General features: G+C 44.9%; 1 protein-coding gene across 17 annotated transcripts in view; it reads right to left on the reverse strand.

The window, feature by feature from the left end:
- Nucleotides 1-12,872, reverse strand: part of EPHA5 (EPH receptor A5) — a 200,058-nt gene that overhangs the window by 21,402 nt on the left and 165,784 nt on the right. For all 17 annotated transcript variants that reach the window (XM_080589545.1, XM_080589538.1, XM_080589550.1 and 14 more), the window contains 5 exons: nt 10,139-10,206; nt 8,331-8,456; nt 6,992-7,177; nt 1,390-1,451; nt 371-580 (listed from right to left, as the gene is read on the reverse strand). In XM_080589545.1, the coding sequence (XP_080445671.1) occupies nt 371-580; nt 1,390-1,451; nt 6,992-7,177; nt 8,331-8,456; nt 10,139-10,206 (652 nt within the window). The remainder of the gene's footprint in view (nt 1-370; nt 581-1,389; nt 1,452-6,991; nt 7,178-8,330; nt 8,457-10,138; nt 10,207-12,872) is intronic.

Genomic DNA, 12,872 nt, shown 5'->3' on the forward strand with positions numbered 1-12,872 from the left:
GGAGACCGTGGCTAATACCTATATTTATACCCATATTTAGGTACCTAAGTAAAGCACCCAACTCTTGCTCTTCCTGACCTTCAGTGTTCACCAGAGGTGACAGAACACAGCTGGGAGTATGACTCTTTTGCAGAGTTCACTATTTGACTCACGTTCCCCTAAGTTCTGCTTGCTTTGGCCATCCTCACTATAAAGGTGCAGACATTTGCAAAACTGATCTGATAAGAATGAGCTGATAACACCTGGCCAAACCCTCATGCACAGTTTAGGGGCTCTAGATTTGTAGAAACCTCCTGGCCAAAAAGCCTGAATACCAAAATGAGGCAGGGAATACATTTTTCTTCCTCTGTTCACTATCCCCATAACTCACCCTGGTAGTGTATGCTGCTTCAGGGTCATCTTCTAGGACTCTGGAGAGGCCAAAGTCGGACACCTTGCAGACTAAGTTGCTGTTGATTAGGATATTCCTGGCAGCGAGATCCCTGTGCACGTAACCCATGTCAGACAGGTATTTCATTCCTGAAGCGATGCCTCGCAGCATCCCGACCAGCTGAATGACCGTGAACTGCCCATCGTTCTTCTGCAAAAGCAAGGAGACACTGGATCGGCTGAACGCCTCTGCACCCTCAGCATCGAATGTGCACAAATAAAAACGCAAAGGCAAGTCTCCAGGGAAGAAAAACGGGGAAAGTAATAATTCATTACTCTCATGCTCTGACCATGAAGCTTTTCAAAGTTGCATTGTTTGGATAAGCATCTCTAGAGACAAAGCTAAGGAAATGTAGTTCTTTTAACTGGAGATCAAGGAGAGAGCTATTTCCAATAGTGACTGATGAAGAGATTGCTACAGGGAGTGAACACATGTAGCTCTGTGCACAAAAACACCAAGGGCGGACTATCTCTGAGTCAGCCGACTGAACAGTGCCAAGTTGCTTCTCAATCTTACCTGCAGAGGTCCATGTGTGAATATCTGGGGTAGGGGCTTTCCCTTTGTTACTATACTACAGTCCCAACCACGTCCCCTATCCTCCCTTTTCTAGGTCTTAAGTTTCCTGAAAAGCTTTGACATGTCTGGGTTTTGCCATGATGCAGCATGGATGTGCTCTTGAAATATCAACAAGTTTTGCAGGATGAATTGACCATTTTGATGCAGCAGACTGCTTTTGAGAATGAACACAACAGTCTGCTATTTCTTGTTACCTGTTTGTATCAGTGCACAAACCATGCCCATCGTCAGCTGTATAAATAGAGGCCAAACAGGTAACCAAGTTACTCCAGCCTCCAGACAGCAGTAACGGCTGGATGAGCACCCAGCAAACATCTTCACTGATGCTAACCTTCTGCAAAGAGCACCAACTTTAACCAAGATCCCCCTGGTAATAACGTTACCTTTAAAAATGTATCCAGAGAGCCATTCTCCATATATTCTGTCACTATCATTACTGGTTTGCCTGGAAACAAGAAGAGTGCAAGATCATTAGCGGTAATTTACTTAAAAACATGAACAAAAATATGGTCTTTTCATAATGCTTCTGATGTGAATATACAGCCACGCAACAGTAAATCGAAAGTGAGACGCTACTGTCCCAGCAGGATGCCCACACTTTTTGCCCACAGGTATGGAAAGAGAGAAGAATCGAGGAGGGGAAGAAAGGGAAATGCTCTATTATGGACAGGGGATCAACTCCTAGAAGGGCTGGATGACATTTGTGGAAGAGGTTGTGAGCACCAAACACTGCGTGCTGGGAGACACAAGCAGCTTTGCTGCAACTACAATTTCAGGAAGCTCTTTGCTGTGCTGATTCCTTTTTTCCTTCCCTAAATAATAACAAGATCTCTTCCCAAGATGTGGACTGTACTGATTCAGTGAGGTAGTAAAAAAATAAAATAAAATAAAAGTTCTTAACAAAAGACCTGGCATCCTATTGTTGACAGGAATAATAATGTTTTTCCAAATCCATTTGATTAATTTTCATGCCCGAGTCATTTTAATGGTAATTATATATAGTTTTTGCTCAGTTTTTATATCTAATTTCTCGCTAGCTTGCCACAATGGCATAGCAATAATTAATGTGGTGTGCTCCAGCCCTTGTAAATTCAATGAAATCTTATAAGAACATGTAAATTATTTTTTATTTAAATCAATTTGCATTAGCTAGCATGAAGCACAGACAAAAGAGGAGCTGTCAATTATCTGTAAAGTGCATTATAAATGTCTTTTGTAAAAATGATCAACGAGAGCTGCCACATGTCATAACATGCACGTGAAGGTAAATGCTCCTAAAAACCAGTTCAGACTTTACCACTAAGATTGATCTTAATCTTCCCACTCTCCCTCTGTGTTAACTGTTTGCCTAATTTACTGTTTAATTATCTACATAATAAAGATAATTGTGAACTTGTCAATCAAACCACTCATTGTTGTGCAGATACTACCTTCGCAGCAAAAGGGACTTGTGCAGCTTCAATTATTTAAGCTAATACCGCAGCTATTGTCTGAACTCAAAGCTTGCCAGAAGTATTATTTTTGAAATGAGAGATGCACCTTGGGGCCACGAATAATATCCTGTGTCCCAGACATTACGGGCCCCATCTTCAAGGATGGCAGACTCACATCCACGTGGAGCTGAGCACACAGAAGAGCCTCCGTGGCCGAGGAGATGCTGTGTACTATGCAAGGAAGGAGACCCCACATATGTATGTACCCTCTTTCTACGCTGAACAAGTGTTTGGTGATTGCACCTCTTCTCTACCAGAAGTTTGCCCCCACCTGCAGCAGTGCAGCTTCCCGTTATGATAATCCTGAAAAGCCACTGGAGTTGCAATGAGGCGAAGCTACTGCTTTCAGTCTGTATGTGCATTGGCAAGGCATTTCTCTGCATTGTAAATGAGTGATTTAAGGTAAGACCCAGGTTCCTTAAGTCACCTGTCATAAAATCTCTGCAGAGACAGTGCTGCTATTTATGATGTGCCCTGTCTAACGCCAGACTGCAAACCGACTGTACCGTGGGGTCCTTATCTCGAACACCTAAAGGCAGCACTGCAGCATGACTGTCATCTCGTTATGACACCACCCTGAGGGACCTCCTTCGAGTTCCTGCCTTGGGTTTCCATCCAAGAAAAGAAAAGAAGACTTCTGGCACTTACGTTTCATTATCTGACTGGTGCAGGTTGACAGTAATTGTGGAATAAATTAGCCCCATATCCAAGAGCATGGAAATAAGGGCACAAATAGAATAACTTGTCAACAAAGTAAATTAAAAGCAAACACTGGCCCTTCTAACAGGCTGGTCTGATTCTCTGTGTCAGCAGGGCTCCCTCCTGCTGGTGTTACGGGGCCATAAAATGTGCACAGATGTCATTCTTACCCACGTACGCATTGTCAGAGCAATGGAGCAGGATGCTAATGAAAACAGGACTGCTACCTCTGTAACGCAGAAAAAGCTAAGGGCTTGTCTGCACGGGGACAATGAAGACAATTAACCCAAATTAACTAAAGGTGGGCATTTGAAGTGATTAGTTAAGTGGCATTAAGGCCCTGCATGGATACTCTCATTCAGAATTAAAAATGGACTCATTCAATTCAACTTCAACTACTTCCAAAGTAAATCATGATGTATCAAAGACATTTTATGCTAAAGATCTGAACCTACAACAGGCCAATGACTGGATTGCTGAATGGAAAGAAAAGTTAAAAAGTAGTTTGAGATAGCATCACAGTCTAGGATTCATAACGGTTGTTTTGGTACATTCAGAAGAAAAGAAAACAAGCTGAAAAGATGCTCCAGAGGGTTGCGTGTCCGATGAAAAAATCTCAAGTGTGGTAAACAAGCATTTCCTGAGCTAACGAGGAGCTCAGGGTGCGTGCACCCCCTGCATCCAGACCCCAGTCACTTCAAGTCCAATTTAGAAGTGGCTCTGGTCCAGCAAGGAGAGAAAGGGTTTCCAGCCCCTCCATGCAAAAGCTGCCATGGTTTGTATGGAAAAATTCAATTTACTTTGGAATGGGGACTGAAGAGGCAGGCTGAGTAACTGCTGAATCCCCTCACCTCTGGCTCAATAAATGTTGAATTAAACAAATGTGATTTCTAAAGGGGAACAGCTCCAACAGGACAGATGGAGGGAGAACTACTGGGTATGTAAGTGGGGGGCTAAGGATCTCAGATGGAGAGGGGACTGTTAAATACCCATCCTGGTCCTGTGATTATATCCTTGCCAAGGAAACACCTAGAAACACAGCCATTAGGGAGCATCAGCCAGAAGAGCCCAGAGCACGGTAGGCAGAGAATCCCCTTGGCTTGCTGGACTCAAGTCTCTGCAGGGAGCTAAAACCTGGATCTATGCTACCTTTGATACCTTGACCACTCTCTGGAAACTCAGGAAAGCAAGGCATTCCTTCTTCCTCCTGTACACCATTTTTTGACTCATCTTTGAGGAAAACATCTGAAATTCGAAGCCACGAGGTGTTCAATGCAACTGCCAGATCGTATGGCTGCGCTTACTGCTTTCCTCAGCCTCCCTCTGGCATTTATTCCCAACCCCAGTCTCCAGAACAAATCCAGGGCTTTCAGTGGGGCAGCAAAGCCCCCAGCATTTCCTTGCCCTTCAGAAGGGATGGCTGCTTTAAGAAAAAATCAGCTCACTAGGGAGTTACATCCTCTCCAAAAGTCGGACTCCCACCGATCCCCTGAGGCCCTGGCAGCCAGAAAGGCTCAAGGCCATGTCAGCAGCAGCTTTTATGGATCCAGGAATGTCACTCACTTCCTGCCCAATAGCCCTCATCCCTTCACGGCTAGAAATAGGAACTTTCTGTCCAGGTCAGACAGGCACAGGGAGGCTTTTATGCATAAAGGACTACACAAGGTGATGCTGTTTATTCACTTTAATTGTCCGCCTTCCCTGAGTCCTGCCCCAGTGAGCCCATGGGAACTCAGCCAAGTGCCCTCTCATCTTCTCCTGAAGCCAACAAAAACTTCAGACTTTAATGTGCATCCCTCACCCTGTAAACTGACCTCTCTGGTTATTTATTTCTTTTTGTTTAATGCACTCAGCTCTGCGTGCTGGGTTAGACAATCAATGTACTGCTCTTGGTGGGGCATGCAAGGGGACACGTCCCTTAGATCAGGACACATGGCAGGGACATAGTCCCAGGGCAGAGCTGCTGCACGGGCTGTGGGGTTCTACAAAAAAACACACACTGTGACATCCAAATCCATACCTTGGCTTTTTCTCCCCTGCCTTTATGCAATTAATTTTTAGTAGAAACCTGTCTTGGTTATTAGGAAATGTAATTTCAAAGAAAAATACAAGAAAAGGCTGTTGACTGCCAACCAGCCTCAATTCTGCGTATTTTATAAGGATACAAACAGGACAAATAGCTAGTGTCTTTGTATCTGCTTTATTGCAGCTCTAAAAAAGAGCTGATTCTGGAGAAGTGCCTCTGATGAACGACAATTGGTACTAATAGCAGCCACACAGTCCCAAATGCTGGCGCTTAAATTGCAGCTTCTAAGCTCCAACATTAACAGTCATGAAGGCAAGAGGGGAGACAGACATTCACACTTGTGAGGCTAGCCTTTCTCAGACTAGCCCAAACACTTAAATATATTTTAAAATGAAGAAGGGGTTACCAACAAAAAATCCTTGGTGCAAATAACTTAGCTGGGCTTATTTCTATCTTGGAAAGATCCGGCTCACATCAAGTACGCTGAAAAATGCTATAGGGAACCTGTGGGTCTGTTTGTGGGGGGGACATCCACGCACACTTGTGCCCCTCCAAATCCTCTAAGGCTTTCAAATGGAAGAGCAACGACACCTCTGTAGGTTTCCCGCAGCCCTCCAACCTCAGCAGCACCACGCTGACAGCCAGAGAGGTGTGGGCTGAGCACATTCAGACATGCTGTCCTGTCCTCCATCCTCATGTTTAGTGCATACACTAATTTGGAGAAGGACTGGCCTGGGGAAGTTTTTGAAGTCCATTTTGCTAACTGACCTGCCAGACCCCAGTAACTCTTGTGCTGAGATGTTTTCCCAATCATTTCACATTTTCCCCAGGCCCTTGACCCTCTCATATCTATATGCTGGCATCAGGGACAACTCTTGCTATAGGCATCACTAGCAGATCCCAAGGGGAGCTCATCTTAAAAATGGCTTTACACAGTCTTGTTCCCTTCAGCTATGCTCCCTTTCTTCTTCCCTGCTTCTGGGAAACAAAGCTTCAGCTAACTTCTGTCCTTGCTCACATCCTCTGTGAGCAATCACTGGGTCCCATCACTACCCTCCCTGTGGGCCCCTTGGCCAGCACTTTGCTTCAGAGGTTTCTTGAAATATTACAGCCAGAAACCACCAGGGTCTTCTTTCCTTTTTCTCTTTTCTGCCAGGGAAACTGCTTCCCATTTCATGGCACTTCTCTGCTCACATTGTGCCTCACACAGTTTCAAAAGTATAGAAATAAAGGCAGAAATAAGAAGTGAAGCTGCTGCAAGCGCTGAGGGGATGGCTCTGTGTCACTGTATTCAGAATGGTCCTGAGCGGCCTCATTTCAAGAAAAAGATGTTGCTGAACTTTTGGAAGGCCGAAGTCACGCAGCACACTCCATTGGCACTCAGATGCCCTAAGCTTATTCTTGTCTCCATCACCTACTCCCCTCTCTGGACATGGCCAGGCATGGCATAATCTCAGACCTTTGAAAAGGGACTTTCTCTTAGACTATACATATTACTCCTGGGGACTTCACATTTTTCATCATTTCAGCTATTATCTATCCTTTTTAGCTGGAAGAACACTGAAGTCCTTTGGGTACAAACTCCCTTAAGTTTGGCTATCTGTTCCTGGACCTTCACAAAGTGTGGAAGTTCAAGCAAGGGGAGTTTGCTTGGGGTTGAGAATCGATAAAACACACGCTCAAAATTTGAGCTACACAATGTTTCCTCTCCCAACTCTCCCATAAGTCAGAGTTCAGAGACAGCAGCCCTCAGCAATCTGTACCTACTTTTTGTGACAACGCCTTCCAGGTGGATGATATTGGGGTGATCGAACTGCCCCATAATACTTGCTTCTCCCAGGAAATCTCGTCTTTGCTTCTCTGTGTAGCCCACCTTCAGGGTTTTGATAGCCACTGGAAATTCGCGTTTTCCCTGCAATTTCAGCCGCCCGCTGCAGACTTCTCCAAATTCACCTTCGGGAAAAAAAAACAAGCAAAAAAGGGATCAGAGCATGCCAAAGGAATGCATGGAACATGCCCGTCTACAGGATACAGCCCATATTTTATAGAAAGCTAATCAAAAATACACAGGCCTGTCCCACATTCATGAATATGGAAAGCAGAACATCACAGTGATCATCATCTCAAATAGCCAGCAAACCACAAGCCAAATAATTCATAAACAGAAAAAAACTAGGAAGCTGCAAATCCTGGTCTTTTAGAAAGATAACCAGAACTGAATGAAACACTCCTGCTGATGGATTTTACCCCAAATCCATAGGCGAGCTATTCCAGTATTTAATTTTCCTATATTTAAATAGCTATGCTCTATATTCCTTTGGGCTTTTTCTCATTTCATTATGTTTTTCTTTACTAGATGAAAGACTCCTGTCATACCCTATATCACTGCTCTGTGCAGATAGCTGTAAAACACAAACCAGTTGCTTCTTAACCCTCCTTTGGTAAGTTAAATAGATGGAATGCTGTTAGCCTCTCACAGCAACATATATTTTTATAGACTATACACCCTTTCCAATTTTACAACTACTTTTTTTTTTAAAGTAGCCTAAATGGATATTTTTCCCGGTGAACATTAAATTATCTCCAAAAACACAGTGTCAGAGGATGCCAAATATTCCTAGTGTTAGATGTGAGACCAAATAAACAGCTTCACTTGAAAGAAAATGGAAACTGATTCTTATAACCAAGGAAGTTAAGTGCTTTGGGCTTTGGATTGTATTTTTTCTTACTTTTTTTTTTTTTAAATCTCAGATGAGTTCTCATTCTTAATTTTTGCTTCAATACTGACCTTAATAGAGGAGGAGAAAAAAAGTTAAAATGGTGCAAAAGAAACTGAAAATTAAGTGACTCATTTTCCTTAGCATCCATAGAAATAACTCATCGTGGGCCAAACTTGACAGTGTTCTGCCATTTTTAGTTCTATCACTGAATTTCAGAACTGCAGGCAATGATAGCTTTGTCCCTGGCTTCTGCTGGAACAAGGGTATGCTCCACATAACACGCCGAGTGCCTAACAGCACGCATATTTCACAGCCCTTCTCTGATTTCTAGCATTAGAAAAGTCATCCCTCCATGCTGCTAAGGGTCACGAAACACATTTCCATACCAGCTCCAATAACTCTCTCAATGGTTATGCACGAAGCTTCTATTTCCTTGGCAAACTCGTGGACGGCTTGATTAGGGTCCTCGTAGGTGTGGGGGTCAATGTAGGTTCTTACTCCAGGCAGTTTAACTGTGAACACAAATTACAGCATTAACAGCACGTGCTGTGACAGACAAGGATAATGCCTATTCCTGTCCCTTGCCGGAAGACACGGCAGCAGGGAAATCTATTTCTCCTGAAAAAAAAATGAATAGATAATGCTTTTTGAATGCTCTGTGCTCTGGAACACCGTGCAAGCAAGTATTCTCAGAAAATAACATTTAGCTTGTGTGTGACACGTCTTCATCGTATTTAGAAGAACACATGGCAGTGCTCAGCTGGACGGACAAGCAGCTAAAAAATCCTCTCAGTGCTGCATAACAGGCTGGCCCAGGGCCTGGTGCAAACGGGTGGCGTCAGGAGACCTCGTTTCAGGGCTGGGAATCGTTAGAGAGTGCCTGGGTGACCTTGGGCAGGCAGATCTGTCTTTGCATGCTGCGGTGCCTCATCTGTAATTCTTCCCCGCCGCAAAGGTTTATAAAGGCTTTGAGGTATCTGACAGCGCTGGGACGAGCCTTGTCAGCGAGACCCTCCTGCAGAAAGGGTACGCCGGGAAGAGGAGTACCAAAATGCAAAATGCTGAGGAACAACTTGCAAAGCAAGTCAGAGGGATGGTGGTTAATGGAGAGCTGCAATAAATTGTGCCCTACCAGTCTCATATTAGCTAATCAATCAGGCACATTATTTCAGATGGAGCTACTGAGATTTAAATGAACAAAATATTTGCAGTACAAAGCCTGTGGGTCGTAACAGTACAAATATAATCAATACCAGGCATTTTCTCCAGGACTCGAGGAAAAAAGTATTTTCATTATCTGTATTATAAGTTTGTTTTGACAATCATTAAGGCTACTCACATGAAGAACTGCTCATCAGTCTAATAAGACAGCTACATTACACTGTGGCTCTTAATTGATTTGCTTCCTGCTGCCTTCATTACATAGCACTAATGGAAATTTGACTTTTGCTCAAGATGCATTTGCCTTTTCCACCCCAAAAGGCACTTTGCTATTACATATCCAGAGATCCCATAACACTTTATGAAGGAAGGCTTTTCAAAGGCTGGCTTCAGATGTACAGTAAGACTGGTAGTAACCATGATATGTATGATTTAGCATCACCGTAAAGGTCTATATATTCAGATCAGCTTACAGGTATTAACACGGCATTTCTGAAAGCTTACTGGGAGCAAGAAATACGTATTAATTCCTCACACCTCTGCATAGGCATCCAAGGGCAAAGAGTAGCTATGGGCTTGGTCCTCATGGCTGGCTGTGATGGACCAAAGGTTTAAAAACCAGGTATTCTGGACAAACACATCCAGATCACGTATGTAAGCTGTTACATGCCAGCCAGGCAAAATTAAGAGCATCTTGAGTCACAGTGTATACCCCAGCACAGTGAAACAAAACAAAATTGTTCGCTAGGCAGATCCACTGCAAACAGGGATCCACTCTGCTCCATCGTGGAAAAAAAATGTGCAGGCATGAATAACTGGGCAGGTGTAAGGACTGTTCAAACACACCTGCACTCAGGTCTCTGTGGGGCTTGGAGCAGGGGCAGACAGGGACTTGCTGAATAATAGAATTAAGTGAATTCTTTTGTGAATTACCAGGAAAATGGTTTCTGAAAAAAAAAAGCACCTCTCACTTGTATTTCTCATTACCAGAGAGAATCAAACTCACACACATACACGTTCAATCTTTACTCACTGTGGCCATTATGAAAATGCATCTTTTCTTCTTCTGGATCTTGTTTAGCCTTGCTATAACCACATCGCCTGGAAAAAACAAAAGAAGAACACTTTTGTCTCTGGTATAACAGAGCCCCCCTCATTACCTCAGTCACGCAAGGCACAAAAACCCAGAACAGCGATGAATCCGACCTCTCAAGTGGCCGTATCACTGCTGTCCCAGTTTTAGCTCATCAAACTACTTGCAATTTCCCTAACGGGATTCAGGGCCCAAGGCCCACTGATTTTCAATTGGACTTGCGCTTCTAAATCCCACCGATGCTTCTGAAAACTCCACTCTACCATACATTTAATTTAGCTATTATTAAGAAGAAAAAAGCAAGAACAGGAAGGACAATGGAAGGGGAATGGGATGAAACGTTAGAGTTGCAGAAGTGGGAGCTCCTGGACCTCAGAGCCAAGACCCCAGCTTTTGCGGGTACCATCTTGTTTGTGTTGCATGGTCCCTTTACCCACTGGGCATTTGCACAGAACTTCAAATTTAGGTATTTGTGAAAACAGCCTTGTGCCAACACTAGCATCTTATACACATGCAAAATGGTGGTGCAAAAAAACCAAAACAACCTCTTGGCTCACTGCCTTCAAGGGTCTCCTACATACTACTCCTGGCTCTGATTGGGTTTCCTGCATGTCTCCTGCCTTATCTGCAGGAGCTACCCTTCATGCAATCCCCTCTGACCAGCAGCAATAAGGATGGAAGAAAGCACACAGTCACTGCCTGACCTATCTTACTCCCACGTTAGTGTCAGGCAGTGCACAGACACTGCTGAATCCCACGATGGAGCTGCAAACACAGCCACGTGGGAGTCACAGCTCTGCCAGGGAATCCTCCTGTTAGCCTGTGGCTGCTCTTCCCTGACTGAGCCCCCAGCCTTCTCACTGGGTCTTTAGGAAATGGCATCACATTAGCACCAAGTGGCTGCTTTGGTGGCATTTCTGAGACCTGCTTCACTCCAATAACCGCTTAGGAAGCTACAGGGTAACCGCACAGGCAAGGATAACCGCTACGTACGCGCGCACACACACACACACAAACACACATATATTTTGAAATATGGGGTGAGGTATGGAGGATGCACATATATCTGCCAGTCTTTCCAAGGACCCAATATGATAACCAGATAGAGGAACTGAGTCATCCTTAAATCAGACCACGTGGACGTGAGACACAGGAACGTTGTCTGGAAGAGTGAAAAATCTGACTGCAATGCCCGCAAGGCAGTCGGTGTGCAGCTGCATTGCTGGGTGTCACACCTCTGACACAAAGCCCCAGGTTACCATTTAAAGCTGAGAAACTTGGGAGTTTTCTCTTCCATTACGCAGGATTTTGGGACAGAGGGAGGCACGTGCTCCAGCACAACTCGCAGCAAGGAAGAACGTACGATTAGCAGAAACAAAACTGCAATTAGGAGGACACAGTAATAGGCATCTGCATGAAACATGCCCTCAGCGGGAAGTCCTATTACTGCGAACTGCTGTCTGCCTGGTTGCAAGGGGCCAAGCAGCCTTTCGGCTATAGGATTTTGGCACTGGCTTTGCGAAACGACCGTGATTAAAACCAAAAGGCCAACAACAGGACGTGGGCACTGCCACTGAGCTGGCCCTGGCAGGACCAGACCCCACGCGGCCGAGGTCCTGGGGTTAGTGCCAGCTTACCTCTAACAGGAGAGGAGGTGTGTGCCAAGGTGAGAGGAGAAAAACCAGACTGCAGGGATTGTGCAAGCATGGGGGAACGGGTCGATACGAGGTGCAGAAAAGACAGGGGGAGGCTGACAAGCAATCCAGGGGCACAGGCAGAAAGATGACAGGGCCAACGCATGGATCGTGCTCAATAAAACAGCCAGGCCGTCCATGCAGGGCACGACTTCAGCGGCAGTGACAGAACCACAACCAAGCAGCGACCATCGCATTCCGGATGCAAAACTGGAGACAGCGGCGAGGAACAGCCTGGAGACACAGCCTGGTTAGCCCCACTTTGGTGCTCACGGCGGGGCTCGTCTCCTTGCTCTTCTCCTAGGGGTCCTGCCTAACGAGCTCCCATCTGAGCAGTGGCTGTATGCAGAGACCCCCCCAGTAAGGGTCATTTCAAAGAGTATTTTGGTATTTACGATCCTTGGGTGAAAATGGATTCTCCTCCTTCATCATACCATCTCCCCCTGGAAGTATAAAAACTAAAGGTCTGAGCCTCAGTATTAATTCCCACTTCTGGCAACCCCCATTTTTGATTCTGCGAGTTGCCAGAAGTTCCATCAGTTTCCTGCAGAAGTCATTTTCTGCATTGGGGTGCGTGCATGAAAGGGGTTTCGAGGTGTATATTCAAAAAGTCAGTTTCCCTCTTAAAAACACACAGATGTTTCAATTCATCGTTGTCCTACCAAAAGCACGTTAAAATTTCTCCTGGTCACCTTTTAAAGCAAATGCCCTTATCTCTTTCTCAGGTTTAGAGTGCTTCACCCATAAATGCATTTTTCTAACATGACCCTTTTTACTAACTGCATCTCCCGATGATTCAACCATCAAGAGGGAGGAAAGGGAGACGGAGAACACATGACCACTGACATGCAGTGCTCTAAGCGTACCTTCATGCCAAGCAGTTAGCGTTTTACTGCACGGGGATGCACTCAGAAGGCCCATGCAAACAAGTTGCCTCGGCTGTGCCCTCTCTAGAGCTGCGTAACACATACAGCAGCACA

Source organism: Anser brachyrhynchus, assembly GCF_964034855.1.
Source record: "Anser brachyrhynchus genome assembly, chromosome: 4".
NCBI classification, from domain to species: Eukaryota; Metazoa; Chordata; class Aves; order Anseriformes; family Anatidae; genus Anser; species Anser brachyrhynchus.